General features: G+C 63.9%; 2 protein-coding genes across 3 annotated transcripts; both read left to right on the top strand.

Moving 5' to 3' along the window:
• The first annotated feature begins 607 nt into the window (after positions 1-607).
• Positions 608-21,661, top strand: CCDC27 (coiled-coil domain containing 27). The gene is made up of 21 exons (XM_045984497.1): positions 608-753; positions 1,395-1,521; positions 1,655-2,068; positions 5,768-5,845; positions 5,949-6,009; positions 6,329-6,452; positions 6,785-6,927; positions 7,383-7,628; positions 7,795-7,837; positions 8,389-8,578; positions 9,047-9,182; positions 10,252-10,362; positions 10,928-11,085; positions 13,361-13,540; positions 14,584-14,667; positions 14,951-15,347; positions 15,505-15,635; positions 17,656-17,733; positions 18,018-18,230; positions 20,101-20,205; positions 21,534-21,661. The coding sequence occupies exons 1-21, from the start codon at positions 608-610 to the stop codon at positions 21,657-21,659; spliced, it is 3,291 nt and encodes a 1,096-aa protein (XP_045840453.1). The 3' UTR covers positions 21,660-21,661.
• Positions 21,662-22,567: 906 nt separating this feature from the next.
• SMIM1 (small integral membrane protein 1 (Vel blood group)) lies at positions 22,568-25,657 on the top strand. 2 transcript variants are annotated; one of them, XM_046000836.1, is made up of 4 exons: positions 22,568-22,702; positions 22,966-23,103; positions 24,658-24,776; positions 25,047-25,657. In XM_046000836.1, the coding sequence occupies exons 3-4, from the start codon at positions 24,667-24,669 to the stop codon at positions 25,171-25,173; spliced, it is 237 nt and encodes a 78-aa protein (XP_045856792.1). In that variant the 5' UTR covers positions 22,568-22,702; positions 22,966-23,103; positions 24,658-24,666; the 3' UTR covers positions 25,174-25,657. The 2 variants fall into 2 exon arrangements, with proteins under 2 accessions (XP_045856792.1, XP_045856801.1); XM_046000845.1 differs by having other exon boundaries at positions 22,662-22,717; positions 22,963-23,103.
• Positions 25,658-26,007: the final 350 nt, after the last annotated feature.

Here is a 26,007-nt window from a genome sequence, read left to right as displayed (position 1 = left end):
GGGCGCCCGGGTGGCTCCGTTGTTAAGCCTCTGCCTCTGGCTCAGGTCATGATCCGGGGGTCCTGGGATTGAGCCCCGCATCGGGCTCCCTGCTCAGTGGGGAGTCTGCTTCTCCCTCTCCAGCTCCCCCTAGGCTTGTGTTCCTTCTCTCACCCTGTCATAAATAAATTTTAAAATCTCAAAAAAAAAAAAAGGATGGGCTTCTGCGGAACAGCCATCTGGGACAAGCAGGTGACAGGGAACCATGGGCAGGTCTGGGAACAGAAGGGAGGTTCACTTTATGGAGGACGGGGAGCCGGGAGGGCTGGGCTAAAGGAAAAGTCCACTGCGGCACACTGGGAGCTCAGAGTCTGCACCGTGACAGTCTCACTGGCTGGGCTTTGGCGGGGGTGGGGGAGGCGAGGAGACCCTCCTTCTTCCTCCTGGGGCAGTCACTCAGTATCCGTGTGCGGGAGGGAGCGGTAGGGTGTGAGATTCCACTTCGGTGAGGTTTCTCTTCACGAATCTCCACCAAAGTAACAGTTCCAACGGCTCCAAAGACATCTGACAAGACACACGTGAGATCTAGACACTGACGAGTACAGAACAGTAATGAAGAAAGTCCGCGATGACCGCAGTAAACGCAGAGCTGGGCAGTGACCCTGCAGTGAGGGTGTCCGTTCTCCCAGGGGCTGATCTAGGGACTGGGAGCGATTCCCGCCACAGTGCCGGCAGGCTGCCGGCTGGCGACACACGGGATTCCGACTGCGCCCGGTGAGGCAAAGCATCCAGAGCGGCCACAGCAACATGCAAACCAGCTGGAGGACTCGCGCGGCCTCGTTTCACCTCCCCTTACTGGACACCCCAGGAATCAGGACGCAGTGCTGCTGACCAGGTAGGAAACTGATCCGAGCAATGGGGGATGGATTTCCCACGGGGCACCTCCGCAGCATCCCAGTGTCCGCCCTCAAGGCACACGACTGGCCCCTGGATTAACGTCCCCCGGCCTCTGTGGAAGCACAGGGCAGCGCAGCCCAGTCTGCCACGCGCCAGCACTGTCAGAGGAACAATCTGCTGAGCGCCTTCCGCAGCCGGTGGCCTGAACGGCCTGAACGGGCGGGCCCGAGGGGGTCTTGGGGACGGCCCGGGCTGGCCGGACAGGTTGTTCCGTTCTCAGAAGTGCGTGGAGCTCAGGCACTTGTCCGTGTAGGGCTCCCGGACGGCGTTCCTTCCACGTGCGCTGCGCTTCAGCTGAACCCGGCGCACTCGGTCAAGAAGGGGGGTCCGGGGGCAGCGTGCGTAACCCAAGACCTCCAGCTCTCCGGCGATCCGAAGACAGGCCACCCTAAGCGCTCGTGAGCTGCTCAGGCCACCGGCAGCCTGTGACCGCACACCACTGGGCGGGACATTCTCAGAACGTCCGCGCGAGTTACGCCGGGGTCAAACCCTCCTCACTGGTCACTGGGCTCAGGCGTCGCGAGCGGTGACGGCTTCGGGGACGGTCACCGGCGGCCAGCAAACCTGGCGGCCAGGCCGGTGACGGTACAGGCTGGGGGGGCTCGGGTCCCACTCCGCTGGGCGACGGAGGGGCAGGGCCTGAGGACTGGGCAGGCCCCGACGGCGCTGCGCTGCGGACCCCGGCTCTGCGGCCCGCGCCGCCCTCCCCGACCACCAGCTCCCGCGCTCCTGCCGGCCGGCCGCGCGGCTACGCCCGGAACAAGCCCTGCAGATGCTCCTCCACGCGCGGCCGGCGGCGGACCCATCCCCACCCCGCCCTGCCCACACGCGCGCCCCGGGCCTCTCCACGTCCCGTCCGGCTGGCGGCGCCGGCGGCGTCTGCGGGCCGCGTCTGGTCGCCGGAGGGGCCGGCGGTCGTTTCCTCCGGGCGCCGCGGACACGGCCAGGAGCCCACGGCGCGGCGGCGGCGGGGGCGGCCAAGCAAGGCCGGCGGGAGGACGGCGTCCGCGGGCCGGGGGTGTCCCGGGAACGAGCGGAAGCTGAGGGTCAGGCGCGCAGTGACCCCCGTCGCCGCTCCGCGGATGAAAGCCCCCGCGACCCCGCCCCGACCCGGAACCGGAAGCGCGGGGCGGTAGGTCGCCGGGCCCTGTATGGGGCGTGGCTCTGGGCGCGGGGTGGGGCCGGAGTGGCTCTTGGAGGGGCAGGGTTTAGGCGGGGCCTTGGGGCGCGGTCGGAACGGGGCGGGGCCGGAAGGGCTCGGTTCTGGGCGAGGGGCGGGTGTATAGGCGGGGCTGGGGAGCTCGGCCCCAGCTGAGGGGCGGGGCTCCGGGCGCGGGGCGGAGCCGGGGCCCTTCTAAGAAGGGCTCGGTTCTGGGCGAGGGGCGGGACTATAGGCGGGGCCTGCGGAGCGGTCGGAGCGGGGCGGAGCCGGAGCGCTTCTGACAGGGGCGGGGTTCCGGACGGGGGGCGGGACCTCGGCGGGCTTAGGGGCTGGGCTCCAGCTGAGGGGCGGGGCTCCGGGCGCGGGGCGGAGCCGGGGCTCTTCTAAGAAGGGATTGGTTCTGGGCGAGGGGCGGGGCCTCGGCGGGCTTAGGGGCTGGGCTCCAGCTGAGGGGCGGGGAAAACAGAAGGTGACGTGACCGCGGCTGGAAACTGAGTGACCCCTGCGCACGCGAAGACCTCGCTGGACCCCCGGCGCCTTCTTTCGCGCCGCTGAGGACCGTCGTCTTAGCACGACGCTGGGCTCGGCTCAAGGACAGGCCGGCACCGGCTGAGCCGCGGTCCGCGCGGGGTCCGGCCTCCCTGCTGGGTCCTGAACTCCGGAGGCCGTCCTGGGTCACGGCGGAGTCGCAAGGAAGGTGAAGCCAGTGTCCGCGGACGGACTAAGCTCCGCAGTCACACGTCACCGCGCTGTCGCCAGCACCCACGAAGCGGGCACGGCCCCGGCCCTGACCGTTTACCGAGTCGAAGCATGGGAAGAAGCTGGAGCGCCCTCCGCGTTTACTGCGTTTCTCTCCCCGGTCCTTGAAGCCAGAAGTGGTGCATCGTTCCCCGCAGTTTTCAAGCCCCTGCGGGCCTGCGGCGCCCTGCGGCTGGGGAAGCGGGTCTGGACTGTACTGTTAATTCCAGAGCTAGAGTTCAGGGATCCACCAGGGGCGGGTGACACCCTGTCTCCTTACATCACGTGCCTGCCCTCATGCCCATCGCCCAGCTACCCCATACCCCCGCCCCAGGGTTGAATCGTGTCTCCCCAAAATTCACATGTGGAAGTCGTAAGCCCAATACCCATGAACGTGACCTTATGAGGAAGTAGGGTCATTGCAGATGGAATTGGTTGAGTTAGGATGAGGTTTACGGGAGCAGGGGGACCCCTCATCCTGGATGACTGGCATCCTCATGCAAAGGGCAAGTTTGGACACAGAGGCGCACGCAGGGAGGACGCCGTGCAAAGAAGAAGCCGGTGGTGGGGGGAGGCTCCTATGGCCGAGGGTCGTGGAAGACCACCAGCAAACCCCCAGCAGCTAAGGGAGAGGCTGGGAACACGGTCTCCCTCACAATCCTCAGAGGGAAACAGCTCTGCGGACATCTGACCCTGGGCTTCCGGAAGTGCTGGAGAACAGCCGTGTGTCTTGTGAGCCCGGTCTGCTGTGCTTTGCCTGACACCCCCAGGAAACCAGGACAGTAGGAGTCACCCTTGGGGATTCTGGCTGTACCCCCAAAGCTCTTACCCTGTCCACCATGAGGGGTCCAGGTCCCAGGAACCCGGCCTCTGCAGCTCCTTGAGCAAACCAAGGTCACTCCCGGCCAGCTGGTGAGCAGCCCTCGGCTAGCAATGTTCTTCTTCCCGATTTTCTGGGGCTGGACTCCTTGGCATCAGCTCTGGGCCCTGACATCGCCGTGAGAGTCCATCCTCTCCAGCCTGCCCACGGCATCTGCCATTACCTCCCCCTTTGCCCCCGTGGGTCTCTCTCCTGGGGAGCCCTTGACCACAAGCCAAAATGCGTCTGTGTGTCTACTGCTAGGCTTCTGTGTTCCCTCTGCTGGAACATAAGAAGAGCAAGGACAAGGCCAACATCTTTCCATCCCAGTGCCCAGAAGAGGGTCAGGCCCGCAGGAGATGCTCCAGCCACACAGGGAGCAGTGTGATTGCCTCCAACAGGTGCCGATGGGAACCTTACAACACACAGAATGCGGGCATTCAGCCCGTGACACCCGGAGAATTCTGGGCTCTTCCCGACCTGTTCTCATGCTGTCGACTCCCCATCCGCTAGAGGAGGAGGAAAGGTCAGAGGAGAAGAAAAGGATTCTTTGACACCTTTAAAAAAGTTATTCCTTAAATAAAATCATGGCAAAATAGAAGTAACGCAAAATTGGCCGTTTTATGCATGCAGCTCGGTGGCATCGGACAGTAACGTTGTTGTGCTTTGTCCATCTCTGGAACGCGTTTCATCTCACAAGACTGAAGCTCTACCCGCTCATCACTAACCCCCAGTCCTCCTCCCAGACCCCGGCACACACCCTCACACCTTCTCCGTCTCTGTGAGTTTCACTGCTCTCGCCACATCGTCTGGGTGGACTCACAGTGTCTGTCCTCTCATGGCTGGCTGATTCCACTTGGCACGATGGCCTCAAGATTCCTCCATGTTGTGGCGTGTTTCTGAATGCCCTTCCTTTTCAGGGCTCAGTAACATTCCATTCGGCGGCCATACTGTATTTTCCTGGTCCATCCACCCACCAATGGACCTTTGGGTCCCTTCTTGCTTTGGGCAATTGTCAGCGATGCTGCTGTGACTATGGGTATGCAAATATCTTCTCTAACTTTTTAATCTGCAACCAGAGCGATTATGATTCTATTTGGAACTCTGCATTATCAAGGAGCCAATTGTTTTGTCCATCTTCTCATATGATGTCTGGGTTGCAGGTCTCCTGAGAGAAGGGACGCAGCAGATGGGAGTTCTCACCCTCTCCCAGCTGGGAGCGCTGAGCCTGGCACGTGGGAGGCACACGTGTTTGTGAGGGGAAAGGAAGGACGAACGGAAGCCTGTTCAAGGCTTGCATAGACCAGGAAAACTCCAGCATGTTAAGCACGTCGCTGGCATTGCGTACTTTATTGGCAGGGTTTGGGTATGAATCTGTAAAAATGAGATGGTTTACCGCTGCCTCATTTGAAACTGTCTCCACAGTTCCTCAATGAATTGGAGGGTCATGTGTAGGCGAAGTCGACTTGGCATGGGTGAGTTACATGTCTGGAGGCCCCTTGGAGGGACTGCAGCCTTTCTCTCTGGGGGCCGAACAGGTGCGAGAGCCGTGGTCGGCTGCCGGGGGTCAGAGGTTGGCTTTGTGCAACACCGGGGCCCCTGTGCCCCACCCCGGGTACCCAGTGCCGGGGCAGAGAGAAAGCCCGCAGAGCTGGGCAGCGAGAAGCTGATCTGAGGTCTGGCGCCAGGGGAATCGGCATTTTCACAAGTTCCCCCCACCCCACCGCCCCCAGGCAAGTCCTGCGCAGGGCACAGTCTGAGAAGCTGCCCTCAGTCCGTGTAAACTCCAGGCCCAGGCGCACTGAGCCGCCCGGGACCAGGGAGGGGCCTCAGCTCCTGCCAGATTCCGCCCCTCCTGCCTGAAGGGTCAGGCATCGCTGGCCCGAGCCCACCTGATCTTCAGGACTCAGCTTCAGGGTACCTCCCAAAGGGAGCTTTGCAGGGTCCTCCTCCAAGACCACGGGATGCCCCTCGTACGGGTGCACGTGGCCTCGAGGCCCATCTCCACCCAGGCACTGTGCACGCCTCGCTAGGTCCACGAGGCCAGCCCTGGGGCGTCTTTCCTGTCGCAGGAACAGCCTGTGGCTACCACAACTGCCGACGTTCAGGGCTGGCACGGGGACGCTATACCAGCTTCCCAAGCTCTCACAGTGCGGGAGGCCAGAAGTTCAAATCTCAGTGTCAGCAGGGTCGTGCTGCCTGGGACCCTGCAGGGGAGGCAGGCCCCGTCCTTGCCTGCCCCTGCTTCCGCAGCAGTTCCTTGACGAACAGGACCCTTGCTCTGGTCCTCCACCCCCGCGAGACTTCTCCCTCCGTGAGTGTCTGCATCAGTCTCCCCTTTCTGTAAGGACACCAGCCATTCGGACTGGGACCCGTCCTAATGACCTCTATAGTGACCCTATTTCCAAGTAAGGCCACATGCTGAGGTCCTGGGGTTAGGACTTCAATATACCTCTCTGGGGCGGTGGGGAGAGGTTCTGATGCCATCCCTCGGGGTCGGCCTGCGCCTCCCCCCGCCTTCGTCACGCTGCGTGCAGGGTCAGATGTGAGCAGAAGTGAGGGCCTCACTTCGAGGCCAAAGCACTGTTAACCAGGGGCCCTCAGAGCTCCCTCCTCCTGCCTCCGGGACGCAGATCCAGATGCTGGTCAGGAGGTGGATCCTCGTCAGCCTGGGTCCCTGACCGACTGTGGCCGGCTCAGACCGTCCTTGACCATCTCCCAGCTGGGAGCGCCGAGCCCGGCCCATGGGAGGCACTTGTAGGCTTCTCTGAGGCCTCCTTTCGCCGGGGCCGCCCTCCTGCCCCCCCCACCCATTCTTGCCAAGCCCGGTTCCATCAAGACTCCCCGGAGCCCTGACAGTGACCAGATTCCTCTTGTGCACCCCGCAGTGGCCAGGCCCTCCGTCTGAGCGCTCAGCCTGTCCCAAGTGAGACTCCCCCCGCCCTTGCTGTCCCCTGTTAGCAATCTCCACCCGCGACCTCTCCCGCTGCTCCTGGGCTGAAGCACCCCCTCCCCCGTATTCAGCGTTGAGTTTCAGTCTCTCTCCCCGCTGCAATCCTGGAGCAGTCTTCTCTGCGCTTCTACGCCAGGTCAGAGCAATTGCTCCGGAATCCCTGCGAGGACAGGCCACGTGGTCAAGAGAAGCCTGGGTCACAGCGCCACGCAGGCCGTCTGGTGGACTCCGTGGTGCCCTTGGGGCCTCGGGCAGTGCCTGGCACCTGGCAGACACTCCGTAAGGGAGAACTCAGTGAGGAACCAAGGGCGTCGAAACGACAGGAAGGAAGGCAAAGGCAGCAGGAATTTGCTTTATGGCCTCCGTGGGATCCAGATTGCCAACGACACACACGGGTGAAGCAGGAGCTGGCACGTTGGGTTTTCACCGGTCGTCCCCATGGTTCGCAGCGTCAGCCACCGGGTGCTCCCGGTCGCCCGGACAGGCGACAAGGTGATGCGGAAGGAGGGCTGAGGACCGCAGCAGTGAGCGCAGTCGGTGTGGGTGCTCTGCTGACCAGGTGCCCTACACCTCTCTCTCTCTCTCTGTTTCCCAAGTAAATCCGCACAGCGACTTAGGAGATGGGTACCATCTGCACCCCCACTGCAGAGACGAGCAAGCTGCCGCAGCAGGGTGGGGGTACCAGACAGGGACGCGCAGATCCTGATACGTCGGCGCTGGGCTCTGACCTCCAGCCGCCGGGCTCCAGCCGCCTTCCGACCTCCCTGCCCCCGATCCCGTCATCCCCGAAAGTGCTTTCACACCCGAGACAGGCTGGGCGTCGTGTGTGACTGTGTGCACAGGGGAGATGTTTGCACAGACGTGCGTGTGCACCGTACACGTAGGAGGACTGCGGGCAGATGCCTGGAGCCACGTCTACACAGAGTACCAGGCGCACTTCCCCGTGGACCAGCAAACTCACAGGTGTTTGGCGGGACACGGTGGGTTGCACAGGGCTGTTGTCAAGGACTCCGCAGTGTGGGGGTGCAGAAGGTCAGACCGAGGGGGCGAGGACAGTGGTGCCCATGCCAGGGGTCTTCCCCGGGAGCCCAGGGGCCACCTCAATCCTCACTCAACCCCGGGTGCCCAGCACGCTCCTTGTTCCAGGCGGGGACATCCGAGCCCAGCTTTGGGACAAGGGGAAATGCAGGTGAGGGAGCGGGCCGGCTGCCGGGCACAGGCGGGGACGGATGTAGGGGGTGAACGTAGTTTAAGAGTGTGTCACACAAAACTCGCGGGGAGATGACTGCAAGGGAAAGGTGACAGAGCCGAGCGGTGACAGCTGCATCGGGGACACAGGTGGAGAAACGAGGGGCAGAAGTACTTAGAAGACAAAGTCCCAAGACGTGGCCGGCTGACCCGAGGGGAGCCCGTGGTGCAGGTGTGGGCTGCGCACTGCCGCAGAGGGAAGCAGCCCCTCGACCGTTGAAAGGCTGAGATACGCGTTCTTCCCAGTGAAGACAGGTCCCAGCAAATTCAGACCGATGACCCGCTTGGTTGCCATGGAGACATCTGTGATGCCGTAGGCGCTCCCAGGATCCCACAGGATGTAGAGCTTCCGAAGCTGGTCGTGTCCAGGGCTGTGCCCGACAGTAGGTCCACGCTCAAGCCTCTGCTCCCCTCGACACCTTGCTCTAGGCAGAGAGGCGCGCAGGGGCTGTCCGCGCAAGGCCTCCCCCCGTCCTCCCGCCCTGCCCCCAGGATGTTGCCAGTCGGCGGAGCCGGCCCGCCCGAGAAGCAGAGCATGGTGCCCAACCTGATGGAGAAGGGCCTGATGCTTCTCCAGTGCATGGCCAGCCGGGACAACCTGGTCCCGGAATGGAAACTCCGCCGGAGACAGCAGTTCCTCAGCAAGTCGGCTCGGGCCATCAGCCGCTTCTACAGGAAGAAGGTGCGGGGTCTGGGAAGGGGGACAGCCGGGCCACGGCACAGCTAATGCGGGGCTGGCCTGCTTCTCCCCCTTGGCGGAAGGCCTCAGGGCCTGGGCGCCTGCCACAGTTTTCCGAGTAGGCTTTGATGATGGACGAAGATGGGCTGATTGTGGCCATGCAAAGAACTGGCAGCCCGGAAGCCTGGGAGAGAAGGTGGCCTTCCGCCCTAAGCCTTCGGGGGGTGGGGGGCTCAAAAAAGAGCAAAGTAGGGGGAAGAGAGGAGTAGGAAGGGCTAGAACAGCTGGCAGGCTCCCGAATCCACCGTGGGCTCAGGGAGATAGGAGAGTCCCCGGCAGGCCCCAGACGGATGCCAGCGGTTTCTCCACTGGGAGCGTGTGTCTGTCCTGAAGTCTGCGGTTCCTGGGGACGGGAGCAGATGGCTGTGGTCAGTGCACATGGCTTACAGGGTCTTGCTGTCCCCGCTCCAGCAGGGCGAGTACAAGCAAGCCCCCAGCCCCGAGGACACCAGCTTCACGGCCAAACTGGACGAGCTGAGAAAGGCGTTTCTGGCGCGCCCTGGCTGCCCTCAGTTCAGCACCAAGGCCACGTCCATGTCTCATTACGGTGAGAGCCACCCACGAGGGGGCCCCCGCGTGGAAACGACCTCCCTCCCAGGAGGAGTGGGATGACCTTCCCGACCCTCGTCAGCCAGCGTGGCGGCCAGTGGTGGGAACTCACTGTGCGTGCAGAAGCACCAGCTGGAGCACGCCCACGTCCGGCGGCAGGGGTGGGGGAAGGAAAAGCCTCTTGCTTTTCTCTTGTCTCATTCACCAGACTCTGTAGGACTGGGGGCAGGGGAGAGGGAGAAGTTTCAAAATTCTAGAAGCTGCGGGAAAGAGGTCATGAGGCCAAAGATAGCAACAAACCCTGGTAAGGAGCCCAGCCACCGTCTGGTGTGACTTCACATCGTTCTGACCTGGAAGAGCAGGACGCTTTGAGAGAGCAGCCAGGCACTCAGAGGTCACAGGGGACAGTGGTCAGGCCGGGCAGTGCCCCACACCTCCCAGTTCCTGGGCCTGCACTGGTCCATGTCCTCACACGTGGCCTTGTTCTCAGGGACAGGGACATGGAGGCTTAGCACCTGTGGCTAGTGATGGGGATCTTGTTCATGTCAGAAGCAGGAGCCCTGACCTGTGCAGGCCCTGAGCTCCCCTTTCTCAGGGCTGGAACTTCAGAGAACAGCCAGTATTCCGGGTCCATGAGTTCTGGCCGGGTTGGGATGGGCCGAGGGGCCACATTGTGTCCTACATGCTGTCCACGGGGCCCCTGCCACTGGCGTGATTCCTGATTGCTGAGGAGAGATGGGGTCTGCCCCTCTGGGTAGAAGGGCCTTTCGGAGACTTTGAGGCTGAGCCATGTTTCAGAAGGGAAGGCAGTTCCTTCCAGGACGACCTCCAGTTTGCAGAGATTAAGTTGCACCTGGGCTGTTCCTGGTGGGCACAGAACTGGCAGGCGGGAGGACAGAGCCGTGGTTCCACTTAGTCGCAGGCTGCAGTCCCATACACGCACCGAGGAAAGTCGCCTTTAATCCCACTTGAAGTTTAAAAAGAAAGGAAATCGTCGTCCCTGCGCGGGAGTTCTTGGGAAGCTGTGTCCTTGGCTGTCATCAGCAGGAGTTTCTAACCCTCTGCAGACTCATCCACCTCGGCCCAGGTGACCGAGGAGCTGTGCCCGGGCTCTGATTCCTGGAAGGTGACCCAGGACCCGTCCTGCAGCCAGCGGGCCTCGGACAGGAAGGTGGACGGTGAGGGCAGGGCCTGCTGCCACCGGGATGAGCATGGCCCTGGGGTCCTCTCCTTGGCACACCAGCTCTGAAGTGTCTCCCGCACCCGCCAGGGCTGCTGCTCCCCCCGGGGCTCCCTGATCATGCCCCCGTGGGACTCCCTTCCCAGGACCCCTGCCCGACCCTACGGCCCTTACAGGATGCATCTCTCCTCGAGTAGAACGCGCTGTTCCCACACACAGATGGGCTTGCTTCGGTCTATCCAAAGATGATCTCCGCGCATAGAGGTCTTCTTTGTCTGAATGCGAGGAAGCCCCACACAAATGTCCAGGCCATGAGCGTGACCGCTGGTGTCCTGGCTCCCACCCTCTGGGGGTCTCCAAGGACCACTTTGACCACCTCCCTCCATTTCTCCGATGCCCGTGGGGACGATGGGGAGCGACGGACGTAGGCGGTGTAGGAGGCGTGGAGGAGCCCGGCTAGGCAGTGAACGGTTTCCTTGCCGCGTCTTGCGAGGAGGACACCCCCGCGGAAGGCCCCAGGGAAGCTCAGCCCGCAGAGTCTGACGCCTGTGGCTTCTCCACAGGGCACCTGCTTCCCTTTAGTAAGAGTGCCTGTGAGTTCAACTACTTGCGGAAGAGGAGCGAATCCCAGACCATGAGCCCGGTGCCCAGCAGCCCTGTCCTGGCACAGAGTTACCTGAAGAGGCGGCTACCCTGGTACATCTCGGTCATCCACGAGAAGGTACGTCTGCGGGTGCGGAGCCCTGAGCGGCAGCGCGACCCTAGCGCCCCAGCTGCGTGTCCGGCTTGAGAGGAGGCCCGGCCAGCCCTCTTGTTCGGGTGTCTGCTTAGCTGTCCAAGCAGGTCCCCGGACGTGGCCGAAAAGGACCCCCAGGACCCTCCTTAGGCTCCCATGACTCGGCTCTTTTCCAGACCTCCTGGCCTTCTGGAGGGCTGAGCCGGCAGGGCCTTGTCCCCACGGGCGAGCGGGGGCCGCGCGTCCCATGACGTCAGCCATCCATTCCTTTGACCCACCATTGCCACGGAAGAGGAAATAGTCTTGAAAACAGTAGTGATGGGCTCGGTGAGCAAAGGCCGCCTGCGAGTTCACCGGCTGTGACGCTACACTCGGCGTCACCATTCGTGACAGCCTAGCCGGCCGGTCCCGTCATTCCCTCATTGGTCGTCCGTGTCAGAGTCACTGTGGCCTTAAAACGAGCAATCAAGACGTGCGGAGGCATCTTCTCTTTCCTACTTGATTCTCTGAAGAACCCGCGAGAGGGGAGGCGTCCGGCTCTGAAGCCCTGTGCGCCGGGACAGCCCCCACCGGGCAGGGCTGCCCACTCAGACTCGCTTTCTTGGAAGAGCCTCGGGCTTCCTTCTGCCTCTTGTTTCAGTGTAGATAAGCCACGTGTTTCAAGGAATGTGTCTGTTTCATGCAAACGTTCAGATTTCTTCGCCCGAGCCTGCGCCCGATGGTCTCTTCATACCCGCTCCTGGCTGCAGGGGGGAGGGGAGAGAGCCTCTTTTCCCTTCCCTGCAGCGCTGACTTGGGCCTGTGTCTCCTGTTCTTCGAACGGCGGTTTGCCAGGGCTGAGGCTGTCACGGCAGGTGCGCAAGTGCGCGCCGCACGGTGTGGGGCAGCTGGTGGGGGCGCGACGCCCCGGCCTGGCTCCACGGGCCTTCCCGTCACCTTTACTCCCGACGCTCTGCGTTTTCTGACAGACGTCGCCGTTTCAGAAGTGCCCGTATCCTGTGACTGCTTTCGGGAAAGCCTGAGGCTAGAGTGAAGGGGAGACACGCAGGTCTGTGTCAACCGAAGTTCTCTGCAAACCGCGGGAAGGAGAACGCTCCCGCGTGGGAAGCGGCCACGGGAGGGGCTTCTGGCTTGGCTGCCTCCAGGAGCTTGGAAGCTGTCCTTAGGGTTCTCTTTCTCTTGTCTCCACCTGGTCTGAGTGGGCAGAGGTAGCGCGTCGCCCCCGGAGGCAAGACAGCCACCTGCAATGACATGCTGGGACCATGTCCATTCAGCGGCCCCAGGGGACACAAGCGTTCCCTTTCCAGCAGCTGCTGTCTGCTGCGAGACAGGTGCATGGGTCTGGATCACCATGGCCCTGGGGGAAGGAGTGTGCTTTCTGCCAAGCTATTTTAGCTGAGTCGTGTACATAATTCCATGCACCCATGAGATCCCCACGGTCCGGCCACACCTGCCCCCTTCTCCTCTCCCGCCTCCGGCTGGGTCCTCTGCGCTCCCGTCCTTGCTGCTCCCTCCCTCCCGCCGTAGCCTGAAGCTCTTTCCTGGATCCCTCCCGTAGATGCCCAGGCGCTGGTTTCCTTGCCTGCCCTGGCCCACGCGTGGGCGGCTGTGAGTCTGTCCTCTCCGCAGCTCAGCCTCACCGCACACGTCTCAATACTCGGTGTTGATATCTTGAAGTTTGGAGTTGAATCTTGATAATGTTCATTATTGTTCTGTTTGAGACATTTTCTCACTTCTTCCGTGCCTTCTGCTTCTTTGACGCATGGGCCTCAAAGGACCCTAGCACTTCAGTCCCAAATATTTGGAGGAGTTCCGAGTTCCTTTCCTTTCCCTCCTGGGACGGTGTGAGGTCCACCGCCGGCCCCAGGGTCTTCCTTTTCTGTGCTCTCTGTTCAAAGCGCCGATGGCTAGTCCTGGTCTCCAAACACATCGTACCCCATCTCCGCCGCTGAGATTATGAGATTGGAAGGGGGAGGGGCAGAGGGTCTGGCTCCCTGACCCGCCCCAGGGGGTGGCTCTTGGAGGGTGCTGCTGGCTCGGTGCGGGGCCGTGCGGAAGAACGGTGTCCCCCACGGTGACCGGGGGCTGGCCAGGCCCAGGCCTGAAAGGGAGGAGGCTGGATCCTCTCCCGGCGAGGATTTGGGCCCTGCCCATGGGCAGGAGCTGGGGTGTCAGGGTCTGCTCTTCGGGGGCTCGGAGATGCGGCTGTGCCGGTGCCCAGAGAGGGCAGGTGGGGGGCAGCCCGTGCTTTTGTGCCCAGGACCACTGCCTGCTGACGCTGGGGGAGGAGGTGAAGCGCCTGTCTGAGCTGGAGCTGCGGCTGCAGAAGAGAGACGAGGAGGTCCTGGCCCTCCAGGAGGAGAGGGAGGCCTTGAAGAGGCAGCTGAAGACCCTCCTGAAAAGCAAAGGCCAGGAGACACTCGTGTGCCGGTGCGTGAAGGTGAGTAGGGGCCGAGCCGTGGGCTCTGATCCCAATCGTCCGAAGGTCCTGGTGGCCGCAGGCCCCTGGCTAAGGCCCCATTCTCCCGGAAGGTTGCCACGTGCTCGTGGGGGCTCAGACCCCTGTGCTAGGCTGCCAGCCCGCTCTCACGTCTGGGACAGGTCATGTCGCTCTCTGCGCTCAGTTTCCTTACCTGTGAGATGAGGACCAGCTCCTCTGAGATCCTGGAGGTTGAAAGGCCCTCAGCAGCTGAAGTCTCCAGCCCTGGCTTAGCCATGGTCCCCGTGGGCATGGTGGCCCAGATTGACCCCATCTGTTCCGGCTGCCGGATGCTCGGGGTCCTTGCCTATGAAGCAGGGAGAGGGGAGCTGGCCCTCCCCAGGTCTGGGCAGAGGACTGAATGAGGCAGGTCCTGGGGTGGGGGTGGGGGCAGTCGGTCCCTGGTCGTTCTAAAACCTGATCTCCTTCATACCTGGGGATATACCGTGGCATTAGGCCAGGGGCACACATGAGGTGGGGTGGGGCCTCAGATCATCACACAATCCCCAAGATGCCACCCGAGAACGCTGCCACACACATGGACGGCATCGTACCAGCGGGGGGCGGGGTAGCAGGTGTTTGAAGAGGTCTGGGAGCATCGGCTTGCCCTCACTGTTCCCCGGCCTTCGGGGGCTGTGAGAGAGGCGTGAGCTCACACTGGGCCTGCAAAGACAGGCAACGGGGGCATGGCGGGCTGGCCCTCCACTCTTGGAACAAAGCAGGGGTGCCCATTGCCGCAAGGCCGTTCCCTGGGGCTGATCCAGGGGAGCCAGAAACCACACTGTTCCTAGGGCTGTCCCTTGGCTGGTCACCATCCCCCCAGGGCGGCCCGTCTGCAGGTCAACACCCACTTTCTCACCAAGACAGTGCCCTTGGGAGGAAGACACCGGGTCCCCCTCTCCCCGGCAATGTGGAGAGGCGACTATCTCCTTGCAGAAGGATAGGTCTCAGCATGTCACCGGGGGGAGCTGAGGGAACCCTGGAGCTCACGCGGACTCTTCCAGGACCCTGTGCCAAAGCCCGCCGGGAGGCTGAGCATCCCGAAGACCTTCTTCAGAGACGAGGAGTTGCTGCAGCGCTGGAGGCAGGTGCGGGCCGGCCGGACCCTGAGCGGGCAGGCGGGGCCCCGGGCTACCTGTCCGGGGCTGCTGGGCGATGCTGCTGTGCTCCCTGCAGCTCCGAACGTTGGCCCTCACCATGCCTGAGGGGACCAGGTGCAGGGTGGCGGGGCAGCTCCCAGAAAAGGGACCCCAGCCCTCCTGCCCCAGGGGGGCCGGGCAGTGGTGGTCTGCAGAGACGGTCGCGGCAGCGGGCGGTGTGCTCCCTCACCCCGCGCTCCTGCCCAGGACCCCCTCCCTCTCCCGGCGTCAGGAGGAGTGTGCCCTGATCTGGCGAGGCCAGGACCTGGACAACGTTGGCGGCCAAGAGGAAGAGGCTGCAGGCGCGGAGGCAGAGGCGGCGGAGGACGAGGAAGGGAAGGGCCCAGCAGGCAGGAAGGGGGCTGCACCCAAGGAGGGGGGTGAGGAGCAGGAGCAGCTGGAGGAGGAGGAGGAGGAGGAGGAGGAGGAGGAGGAGGACGAGGAGGAGGTGAAGGAGGAGGAGGAGGAGAAGGAGGAGGAGGAGGAGGACCAGTGCAGGCGGAGCTCCCGCTCCCTGGAGGAGGCTTTTGAGCAGGAGCTGATAGCCCAGCTGGAGGGGTACGAGCAGGTGATCCAGGAGTTCCAGGCAGACCTGGAGATCACCAGGACCAGATACTCGCTCGCAACAGGTGGGGCGCTGGGGGCCCGGGGGCCCCCGGAGGGAGGGAGGCCAGGGGACTGAGGGACACAGGCAGGAGGCAGCCGCCCTCAGCCTGGGGCCGCGGAGCCCGTCTGTCTCGGCTTCCCAACCCCCTGCCCTCTCTCTCCTCCTCATGCCTCACGCAGGGGCCATCGCGTCTTTGCAACGCCAAGTGGATTTCCAGGAAGCCCAACTGCAGACGTTGAGCACGGAGAATGAGACCCTGCGGAAGGAGCTCCGGGAGCGGAAGGAACAGTTACAAGCCATGTCCAACAAGGTGGCCATGCCCCTGTCATGCAGCGGGCACCAGCAACCCTACCCATCCCAACCATCCTGAGCTGGGACGGCCTGTCGTGGGTCACACCATGCCCCCTGGCCCTGCACTGCCCGCTGGCCCGCACTGTCCTCGCTGGCCTGCTTGGTTCCTGGCCACCCCACCAGCATCCCCGCATGCTCGGGTCCCAGGGTTAAGCACATGCCGGTCCCCCGAGCCCTGCCCTTGCTAAGCATTTTGTTTTATCGAAGTTTTTCATGAGCACAGTCTAAAGAATGAAATAATCTCACAGGTTTGTCATCCAACAGGGGCGTGTCCCATCCTGGCCCCTCTCGTGGGCCCATCCCCCGGGCTGACTGCTCTCAATTCTTCTTTAGGAATCACTTTGCAGGTCTCCAGATGGCATGCTTCCAACGTCCATCCTGGAATTTTCTCCATCCTCGCATGATCTAGTGCTTCCCTCTTTCCTTCCCCGCCTGGGGCCCCCAGCACAAGGAGGTCAGCCTCCCGCCAGTGCTGTCCCACCACAATGGGGTGCTCGGGGTATGGTTGTCAGCAGCTTATGCCCATCTGGGACTCAAATACAGGTTTTGCCGAACAGGATTAAGGTTTCTTTTCTTTTCTGATCTACTCCGTGTTTTCACTGGAGTGCATCCTGCAGTCATCTTCTGATGAAAGAATGATGGTGTGTAAATTTGGGGGGCACATATTCTGTGAATGTCCTTATTGTACACCTCAACAGAATTTGGTGGGGTACCAAACCGCAGCTGGGAGAGCACTTTGCATCCGCAGTGAAGGTACTGCCCGTGGGCCCGCGCAGCAGGGGCTGCTGGGGGAAGCCCTACACATTCCCGACTCTTGCTTGCCTGGGATTGCGGTCTGGGTCTGCTGCTGCCTCTCGGGAAAACCGCTGGGCTCTGTCTTTGTCCCAGGTGTCCTGAAACTCCATTCTGGAAGTTCACATTGTTTATTTTGTTTTTTCTTCCCTCTGTCTTGTTTCTTGAACCCTCCTCCTGGAGTTCCCGGGCCCCTGTACCTCCTCCTCTTGCTGTCTGCTCCCTCCTGCTCCCCATCTCCGGGTCATCTGCTCTACTGCCTGTTCCTGGCGCTTTACCCAGTCGACTCCTGTGTTCTGCTGTTCTGCTTTCTGCCACGGATGGCTTCTGAGCTCTCCCTTGATCTCTGAACGTCCTTTCTTCTTTCATTTCACGATTCAGTGTTTTGTCTATCCCTTATGGAATGCTCACGATAGCTGCACTCAACTTCCCCAACCTTTGTAATCCCCTGCAATTGCCCTACGTCCCTGTCTTGGTGTCTGTCATTCCTGAGAGAGCCTCACTCGTGCCAGAGCTGAGTGGGGTCTCTGAGCACGTGGTAGTAAGTTTGTGCTTCACACGCACGGGGACGTGTGGGCGTTTCAGTCAAGCGTTTGAAGGTCATCTTGTTAATTCTTCTGGGAACCTGGAAATTTCTTGCCTAGAATGAGAAGGCCTAGCTACTGGTGTCCTGGGAGCCAAGACGGGAAGACAGCAGGGGCATCCACATTTGGCACCCACATCCCCCCTCTGGAGTCTGGGGGGTCCACCCTCCCCTGAGCCTGGCACCTCCCCAGGCAGAGACCCTCTGCTGTGCCCCCTACATCCAGCCTCCTGACACGTGACCATGGCGCAGGCTCCCGGCCGTTTGAGGGCAGGGACCGGTCTGCAGCAATCAGTTTCTGGAAAAGCACCCACCAATCCTCCCCACTTTAGGCTCCAGATCCATAAGAACAGGGATTTCTGAGATTTAGGGTCCAGAAGAGTGAGCTGGGCTTGCTTTCGACTCCCTGTCCCTGCTGGCTGAGGATCTGGCCTTCCAGGCCCTGCTCGCCAGCTCCCCACGTGTTTGTCTTCCCCTCTTCCCGGCCTTGGCAGAAATCCTGCCGCTTTCACCATACTGAGGCTCAGGGAGAAAAGCTGGATACGAGTGTCCATCTGTCCTCTTGCGCCCAAGTCCCCTGACCAACCCCCCGTCTGCCTTCCAGTTCTCCAACCTCAGGGAAGACAAGAAGCTCAGAGAGATGTCCGGCATCATCGAGAAGGACAACCTTCTTCTCCGCCAGGTGACCGCCAGGTGTGGTTGAACAGCTGGGTCGCTGTTCTGGCCTTTAGGTCAGTCCTGAGGGCGCCGGCGAGAGGAGTGGGAAAGCCCTTGGCAGTGAGTCGGGCCTCCAGCTGAGGCAGCACCTGGGCCGGAATCCGGGGAGCGCGAGCTCCCGCAGCCCCTCCGCCGCCGCTGGCTCCAGACCTCCGTGGCTCCGTGCGCGTCGGCTGCCTTTCGCGGGAAGGGTGGGCGGGGACGCAGGCGACCCGTTTGGGCCGAGGGGCCAACTGCCTTGCCCTGCAGCAAGTGTCGGAGCTGCAGAGCCAGCTGGACAAGCAGGAGCGCGCCATCTCGGAGTACGACGCCAAGGTCAGCCAGCTGCAGGCGCAGGTGAGCCAGAACCAGAACCACCTGCAGAGGCGCAAGTGGCTGCAGGAGGAGATGCTGAGCAAGAACCACCTGATCCAGCAGGCGGAGCAGCAGGCGCGCGTGGCCCTGGAGAGCGCCCAGTCCCGGGTAGGCCCCGCCCCGCCCCCCCCCGCCCCCCGCCCCCCGCCCCCCGGAGGCCGCCCCGCACGGAGTGGGCGGGGCCGCGCGCGGGTGGGCGGGGCCTCGGCGCGCTCCTGCTCCGAGCCCCGCCCCGCACGGGGGAGGCGCTCCGGGAGCGCGGGCCGGGAGCGCGGAGCCGTGCTGGGGCCCGCACAGCTTGCGGGGTGGCGGGAGGGGTCCCGAGGCCGGGCGGACCGCGTCTGGCTTGCGCCGTGAGGGGCACGAGGGTTGGGGTAGCCGGCCTGGAAGGAGCGCTCCGGGCCGGGCGCGGGGGGACGGCGCCGTCTGTCCGTGGCCCTCGGGGAGCGCGCGTGGGTCCGGCGCGGCTCCAGGCGGCTCCGGGAAGCTTCCCGACCCGCCGGACGGGCTGGGAAGCCGGTGTTCGTAGCGTCCGCGCTGCTCACACAGGAGCCTGCAGCCGGAGGGGCGAGGAACCCCAGCCTCCTCGAGCCGCGCGGGGGTGAGCTGGGGTGCGGAGAGCCCCACCCCGTGTCGGAGCCGACCTGATGCAGAATCCAAAAACCAGAAAAGAGAAAGTCCCGTGCCCCGAGGTTTTCGAAGGGACACCTGCCCCCTCCCCCTTGGGTGCCTGCTGTGGCGGGGCGTGATGGCCCCCACTCCCGCAGGGGCCAGCCTCCCGGTGGGTAGCCCGGCAGCATCACCCAGGGGCCCCTCGCTCTCCTAAAACTGTTTGGGATCACCCGGCGGCCCCCCGCTAGAGTGTGGGTGAGGCGTGGTGGCCCCGTCTGGTTCTCCTGTGAGTTTGGTAGGGCCTGGGATGCCGCGTTGAGGTCTGCGGGGGCAGGTCTGCGGTCCGCGGGGAGTGGAGCCATGCTGCGACCGTGAATAACGCCTGAGGCAGCCGGGCCGTAGGGCACTGTGGCTGGACACCCAGGTGACCGTCAGCCCTGCCCAGCAGGAGTCACCTCCCAGTACAGGGGGAGAGGCCCCCATTCCCTCCGTAAACCCCACACCCCATAGGGAAGGGCTCAGAGCTAGCCTCCATCCGCAGTGGAAAGAAAGGAAGCCCCTCCCCACCCGAGGTCCGGGGGCTCCTAACACTCCCTGAGTCACTTCAGCGCTGTCCTGGGGCAAAGTGCACCGACCTTCAGCCCTACGGAGGCGGGGCAGGCTCCCTGGAGGCTCCCACGGGGCACTTCTGCATCGTCAGGGCTTCTGTTCACGAGGAACGTGGGGGACCCGTCTGAGTGCTTCTGGGGTACAGATCGGAGGAGGTGGGCTGGGGCACTGCACTCGCACCACGATGCTGGCGGCAGCAGGACTAGACAGCCTTAGCTCTGTCCTAGTTAACGCCCGGTTACCGCCGGGCTCCTGGCTGGTTAATGCAAACAGTGTTCTGTCACTGACCCCAAGCACAAACTGCCTCACCCTCCCGAGAGCAGGAGGAAGGGCTGGGAAGACAGTGGGAGGACAACGGGAGGACCGGAGGGCCTGGTGTTCCCTTTGGTGCTAACAGTGAGGGGCTCATTCGCCTGCAGGGTGTTCCCCGGGGGCATCACAGAGTATCGCCAAGGGGCAGGAAGGGCCCTGCCAGTGCCCTTGGGGACAGGATGGCTTGGGGACGCTTTGGAGCCCTTGTACTGTTTTTTTCTTTTTTTGTACAGGTTTACTTCTTCAATTAAAATTAAAAAAATAGTAGTAGAAAGTCTTAAAGTGCCCAGCCGCCCTGGGTCTGGGTTTTGATCGGGCACCTTCTAGCTCACAGGCAGACCTGCGGCCTCTCCAAACACTTCCGGTTCCTAATGCTGTGAAAAGCGAGGACAGGCCTGCCTTCTGGGATGGGTGTGACTGGCTCTCTACTCTTCTTTGCTCACAGCTGGAGAGGCTGCGAAACAAGATTATCCAGGCCACCTTCAGCACCTCCGGGGCCAAGTCCTTTGCTACTGAGATCTCTGACAATGACATTCTAGAAGCTTTGCAGGTATCCCTGGCACTGGGCTGCCTCCTGGTCCCCAAGGCTGTCTCCAGGGTGCCCCCTTGCTGATCTGCGCCTGGGGACTGAGGGACCCCCATTCTTGTCCTGGCTGTGTCACCAATCACTGTGTACCCCGGGATCATCCTTGCTCTCTGCTCGGGGAGAGGGGACCAGATCTCCCTCTGGTGAGGCTAGGCTGCTCTCATCGTTCAGCTCCGGGGTGCAGCAGGGACAGGGCCAAGCTGCCGAGGTCCTGGAGATTCTCAAGCAGCAGGAGCACCCCCCCCACCAGCTTCTGTTCTCTTTGGGGGGTGCTTCCTAGGACCTCAGCAGGACCCGGGCATGGTCCCCCTCCCTGGCCTTGGTTCAGGCTGTCATCTCACTGACCGCAAGCACAGGCCTCACAGCGGGAGGGTGGTATGGAGAAACAGCGCAGGCTTTGGGGCTGGCGGGAGCAAGCCCCCCACCTCCGTGGGCCTTGGCTGACAAGCAGTGGGCTGCCTCTTGGGTTCACTGAGCCCTAGAGCCGCCCTCTGCACATGGGAGAGAGCCTGTCCGCCTTCTGGGCACAGCGTGGGGGGTGGGGATCTGGGAGAAGAGCCCGTGACTGTCATGTGCTCTGTGCAGGGCCCTATGGATTCTTATTAGGGGCCGCTTCTGTCCCCACGCTCTAAGCCTCCCATGGCACGGCCCTTTGCCCCAGCAGTGCCTATGACCTTCCAGCACCCACATTTCCCCGAGCCCTGATTTCCTTCCTCTGTGTTGTGGGGTGGGGCCCTGTAGGGTAGCAGCAGCCAGGTGGGGGGACCTGCAAGAGGACCTGGGAGAGGTCTCTGCCGCCCGGCTCCTGTTGCTTGGTGTGGAGAGAGGGAAGGAGCCAGGGACGGGAGGAGTCATCAGGAGCCCCTAGTAGCCAGGAAAGAAGCCCTTTCCTCTGCTGGACACCAAACAGTGATGTGCCAACGCAGGAGAGGTGAGGGAGGGGGCCGGCCATCTCCCTGTGCGCGGGACAGGCTCCATGGCCTCTGAGCTCTCTTGGCCTCTTGGCCCAACACTGTTGGAGGACAACAGGGGAGCCAGCGCTGCTTCAGGGGAGAGGGGACGCCCACCTGCCCGTGACAGGCATCTCTTCCTAACTCCGAATTCTGGGGCTTCATCTCGGGCGTGGGCTCAGCCCTGGTGGGAGTGTTTCCAGCCCAGAAGTTTAGCAAATGCTGCAGACCAGAGCTCTGCCCCCTGGAGAGCAGAGCCACGGTCAGTGCACACCATTGCTGCGGGCCGGCCTCCCTCGTGTGGGGAGAGGCAGGGTCCCGGCAGCCTCGTCTCTGTTACAGAGGATCATCTCTGAGAGAGCTGACTACTACAATCAGCTCAAACAGAAAGGCGTCAGAGTGCCTCCCCTGCAGCAGACAGAGGCCCTGTCCTCCCTGAACAAGTCCAAGAAGACGACCTCCAAGTAGACGCAGCCCGGGCCCCCAGACGCTGCCTGCCCGCCCAGCGGAGGCAGGGACCCGCTCAGGGCCACCTCTGTGTGGTCTGGCCTTTTCGCTTTAGAATTAAACTCTGTCCTTGGCCATGGACTCAGCTCTTCCTTCTCTGGGGACTCATGGGGACTTGGGGGACACACACACCGGTCCCCCCTTCCTGGGGAGACCCCCACACTGAGCCAGGGCCCACCCGGAGACCCCACACTTGGGAGGCCTGAGACCCGGTGCACATCGGCTCCTTCCCTCCCCCTGCTGCACAAACCCATGAGGTGGGGGCTCCCGTGGCTGGGGCACGGCTTGGACCGGTTTGGAAGACGGTGGCCCCGTTTTCTACTCCTGTTCCGTCACTGCTGCGGGAGTGAAAGCCCCAGGAGGCCACGCACCCTGATCTGCGTGTTCGCCCGGTCTGCGGCCCCGCGACGCGCCAACGCAGGCACCCGAGCGCGGCGGCTGTCTTGCCCCCACCTCCACCCGCCTGTGCACGCAGCCGGCCCAGTGCGGGAGCCCGAGGAACAGCGGGGACCCCCGCGCAGGCTCCCTGGGGGCGCGGGGCTCGGCCGCGCCTCGCGGGTCGCCGGTCGGAGCGGAGCCCGGAGGCTCCAGGGCCCGCTTCTGCACCAGCGTGGCACCGGCGCGGTCTGGGGGTGGCCCCGGCCCCCTCACCCCTGGGACCCCCGAGGGCCCTGCTGCCCGGGCAGCCCCTCCCCTGCAGAGCCCAGCCCAGGGGCCCCCCTCCTCTGCCGACCCCTCGCCCCCACCGCACCCCCTCCCTCGTGGCCCCGCCCCCAGCAGCCCCGTCTCTCCCCCGTGGCCCCACAGCCTTTCCCCCCCGCAGTACGCGCGCCCTTCCGCGGCGCCCTCCGAACACCCAGGGCCTAGGGTGGGCGCCCGGGTGCGGGCTTCGCCCCCGCCCCGCCCCCAAGCCCCGCCCCCAAGCCCCGCCCCTCCCGCCGGGACACGTCTGCGCGGCGCGTGGGGCGGAGGGCGGTGGGACGCGCGTCCGGGGCAGCTTCGTGGTGAGGCGGGCGGAGGTGGGCCTGCCGCGGCCTCCCTGCCGTGCGAGCGGCCGCCGGGGGTCCCAGAGCTGCGGGGTGGGCAGGGGGGGCTCGGAGCGCTGACCCGGCGGGGCGGCCACGCGCGGGAAGTGTCCGCCGGCTCCTGCTGGCCGCTCGGGGACACCCCAGCGCCCGCTTCCCCGCCCCGCTGCTCGCAGGGCCGCTCCCCTTCACCTTTTCTTCATTTTGATTCTGTGGGTTTTTTTGTTTTTTGTTGTTTTGAGGCCTTGGGGATCCGCTGCACGTCGGACCTTGACCTGCGGCCTGGGAGGAGGCGGGCGAGATCCACTGACCGGGCTCTGGCCGCTGGACCGCCTTCCTGGACGCCGCAGTCCGGGCCCCCACGCCAGGACCCTCCCTTGGTAAGCTGTGGGCGCCCCGAGGTGCTTTGGGGGAGAAGGGGTCTGAGGTATGCGGTGGTAGCCCCAGAGGGTCTCCAGCTTGGGTGTCTCCAGGTACCCCACGACCCTGCGGGGTGGGGGCCGGAGAGCCGGGCCCTCAGGATCCGGGCTCTGGGCACCTCCCCAGCTTCTGGCGGCTCCGTCCAGCCGAGGTGGCTTCAGAGCCACCGCCTAGTCTGCATCGGCGGGGATGCCTTCCCCTGCGGGTGGCAGGAGGGCTGGTGTTGCGGGGGTATCTGGGTTGCAGTGGGGCTGCTGCAGCTCCGGCCATCGTGCGAGGGCAGGAGGGAAGCGGCTGCTATTTTTTTTGGTCAAAATGAGAAACGGTGAGCTCTGCTCCACTCCAGCCCTTTGCGGGCCTCCCCGTGACGTGGGAAAGCAAGCGCCAAGGTATTAAGCTTGTCAGCCCCCGGCTGTGGCACATTGCTGCTGGGACAGAATGGGGACTCTGCCCCCGGGTGGCAGGAGGGGACATCAGGTAGGCAGCCCCAGAGTCGGCCCGCAGCCCCTTTCCCAGACACACCTGGGGAAGCGCAGCCCACACTGTGCAGACAAGCGGCCTCCCCTGGGCCTGAGAACAGCCACTGATCTGAGCGGCTGCCTCGGCCTGAGACACCTGAGAGGCAGGTCTTGTGGCTCAGAGACAAGCTCCCTTCCTTCCTCCCGCTGGCCTGGGATGGGGGAAGGGTGGACGCAGAGGCGCGTCGGGAGGGTACGAACTGCCGGCTCTGAGTTTCTGGGTTAGCCTCTTGCCGTTCATGGGCCTGCTGTGCCTTTAAGCCTCTCTCCAGGGTTCTGTGGAAAGGGGTTCCTGGCAGAGAGACCCCTGCATCTCCAGCTCCTGCACTCCCAGCAGGCCTGGGGACCCCACAGGCTCTGGCTTTTCCCACAGGCGGTGGGGGGGGGGGGGGCGGGGATTGCCACTGGGACCGGCTGGAGGACACAGGACACAGCTGCGGGCGCTCTGGACGCTCCAGGCCTCCCAGGAAGGGTCTGGCCTGTACCAGCCGCCGCCCCGTGCCTTGCCTTCCCAGCCTCTGGAGAAGCTCCGGGGCCTTATCAGTCAGGAATGGGGAGGGAAGGAAGGCCATTATGAGGTCAAGGACCCATGGTTTCAGCTGGGGCGGCCTCAGCTGTGCCAGAGCCCCCTCTCCACCCCCTCGGGACTAGGCTGGGTGGGGACGGCCTCTCACATTCCTGAGGGCAGGGTTTGCAGCCTCCCGGGTTGGAATTCTGCCTTGGCCTCCTCCCATGTGACCCTGAGCAAGTGGCCGGACCACTTGGCGTCCTGGTCCCCTGAGAAGCCAGGTGAGAAGATGGGGGAGGGGGGAGCCAGCCCACAAACCCCCCCCCCCCCCCCCCCCGCAGACCCTGGCCTTCACCGCAGCCCCACACAGAGCCCCGGCCACTGCGCTCGCCGGGGCCATGGGTTATGGGGAGTCGGGGGCATGCGCCCCTGCCGTGGTCTCCCCGCCCGCGAGTGCCTCGGCCCACCTCCTGCCCGTCTCTCCGTAGCCCTGCAGCATGCAGCCCCAGGAGAGTGGCGTCCAGTACAGCCGGTGGGATGACCGCAGCCGGGACGAGGTCCATGTGGCGGCCGGGTCCAGCGCAGAGGCGGCCTGGAGCTGGGAGAGGTGAGGGCCCTCAGGCCTGTGGGAGGCCTCCTCGTCCCTCCTGGCGGCTTCCGCGCTGCAGGACGCCCACCCCAGCCCCCGCAGTCCCGGCCAACCCAGGCCCCGCACCTCCGCGTGCGGCTCCTCTCGCTGGGGTCCCTCCTGTCTCCCGAGTCAGCAGCGCACAGGCCACCCTCCTTCGGGGTCCCCCTGCTCCCAGGCCCTCTCCCTTCCAGCCTAGCCCTCCGGTCCACTCAGGGAGGGCTCATGTGTGGGCGCTTCTCTCCCTAGGATCTCCCGGAAGCTGTGCTCGGGCAGGCTGGGCATCGCCATGAAGGTGCTGGGCGGAGTGGCCGTCTTCTGGGCCATCTTCATCCTCGGCTATCTCACCGGTTACTACGTGCACAAATGCAAATGAGGCCTCCCAGCACGTCCGCTCGGGGCTGGCTGCCCGCGCATGGGGACGGGGGCTCCGACGGACCCCTGTATGCCAGCACCCCTCTGTGTACACAGAACCCCGTATATATACAGTCCTTGCGCACGGAAGACTCTTCTCTCTGGACAGACGCCTCCCCCCACCCCCGCCCTGTGCTGCGGTCCCTGGCCAGCACGTGGGCACACAGGTGCACATGCCTGGCGGCACGGGGCTAGCCCGGGACACGCGTGGCTGGGAGTGGGGCCCGCTGGAGCTGGGACTGCAGGACACGCCCCCACGGCCCCTGCAGGGAGAGGTCCTCCCTGGGTGGGCCTCTGCCCTTGTCTGGGACCCCCCCACCCAGTCTTCCCTGCCGTGAACTGGGGTGTCCCCCTTGAGGGAGCGGATCCAGTGGGAAGGCACTTCTCCCGCCGGGCCCTGTGGGAGTCCGTGTGCCGAGGCACCCATTAAAAGTCTGCTGAATGAAGGATGGGCGAGGGCCTCTTCCGCCGGGCCCCAGGTGCCTGCCCAGCGTGAGGCCAGCTAGAGGGCACGCGGACAACAGTGGGAAGCGTGTGGGAAGGGCCTGTCCTTCCTCCCACTTGGCTCTGGGCCTTGGAATGTGTCTTGGCCTGGCTGGGTCTTCTTGTGGGACGTGAGCCCCTGGGGGCAGGCCCGAGGACTGGCCACTGGTGGGACCTGTTCCTGCCTCACCTGACTGGCCTTGGACAAGGCCTCTCAGCTCAGGGCTTCAGTCCTGTCCCCCTGCCTTGTTCCCAGTAGGTGCCCTCTGGGCCCTCTGTTCACCCCTGCCTAGTGACTATGCGCTCACATCTC

Source organism: Meles meles, chromosome 1, assembly GCF_922984935.1.
Source record: "Meles meles chromosome 1, mMelMel3.1 paternal haplotype, whole genome shotgun sequence".
NCBI classification, from domain to species: domain Eukaryota; kingdom Metazoa; phylum Chordata; class Mammalia; order Carnivora; family Mustelidae; genus Meles; species Meles meles.
The sequence above is the reverse complement of the archived record's forward strand: the minus strand, read 5'-3'. Positions and strand labels throughout refer to the sequence as shown.

What these genes read in the sequence shown, in the direction of transcription:
- CCDC27 (XM_045984497.1), top strand. Translation starts at nt 608, where the DNA reads ATGACCGCAGTAAACGCAGAGCTGGGCAGTGACCCTGCAGTGAGGGTG. An exon ending in CCGGCCCATGGGAGGCACTT is followed by an intron (nt 6,453 to 6,784) that starts GTAGGCTTCTCT and finishes CTTCTACGCCAG; the next exon opens with GTCAGAGCAATTGCTCCGGA. An exon ending in CAGGTGTTTGGCGGGACACG is followed by an intron (nt 7,629 to 7,794) that starts GTGGGTTGCACA and finishes TCCTTGTTCCAG; the next exon opens with GCGGGGACATCCGAGCCCAG.
- SMIM1 (XM_046000836.1), top strand. Translation starts at nt 24,667, where the DNA reads ATGCAGCCCCAGGAGAGTGGCGTCCAGTACAGCCGGTGGGATGACCGC. An exon ending in GCGGCCTGGAGCTGGGAGAG is followed by an intron (nt 24,777 to 25,046) that starts GTGAGGGCCCTC and finishes TTCTCTCCCTAG; the next exon opens with GATCTCCCGGAAGCTGTGCT.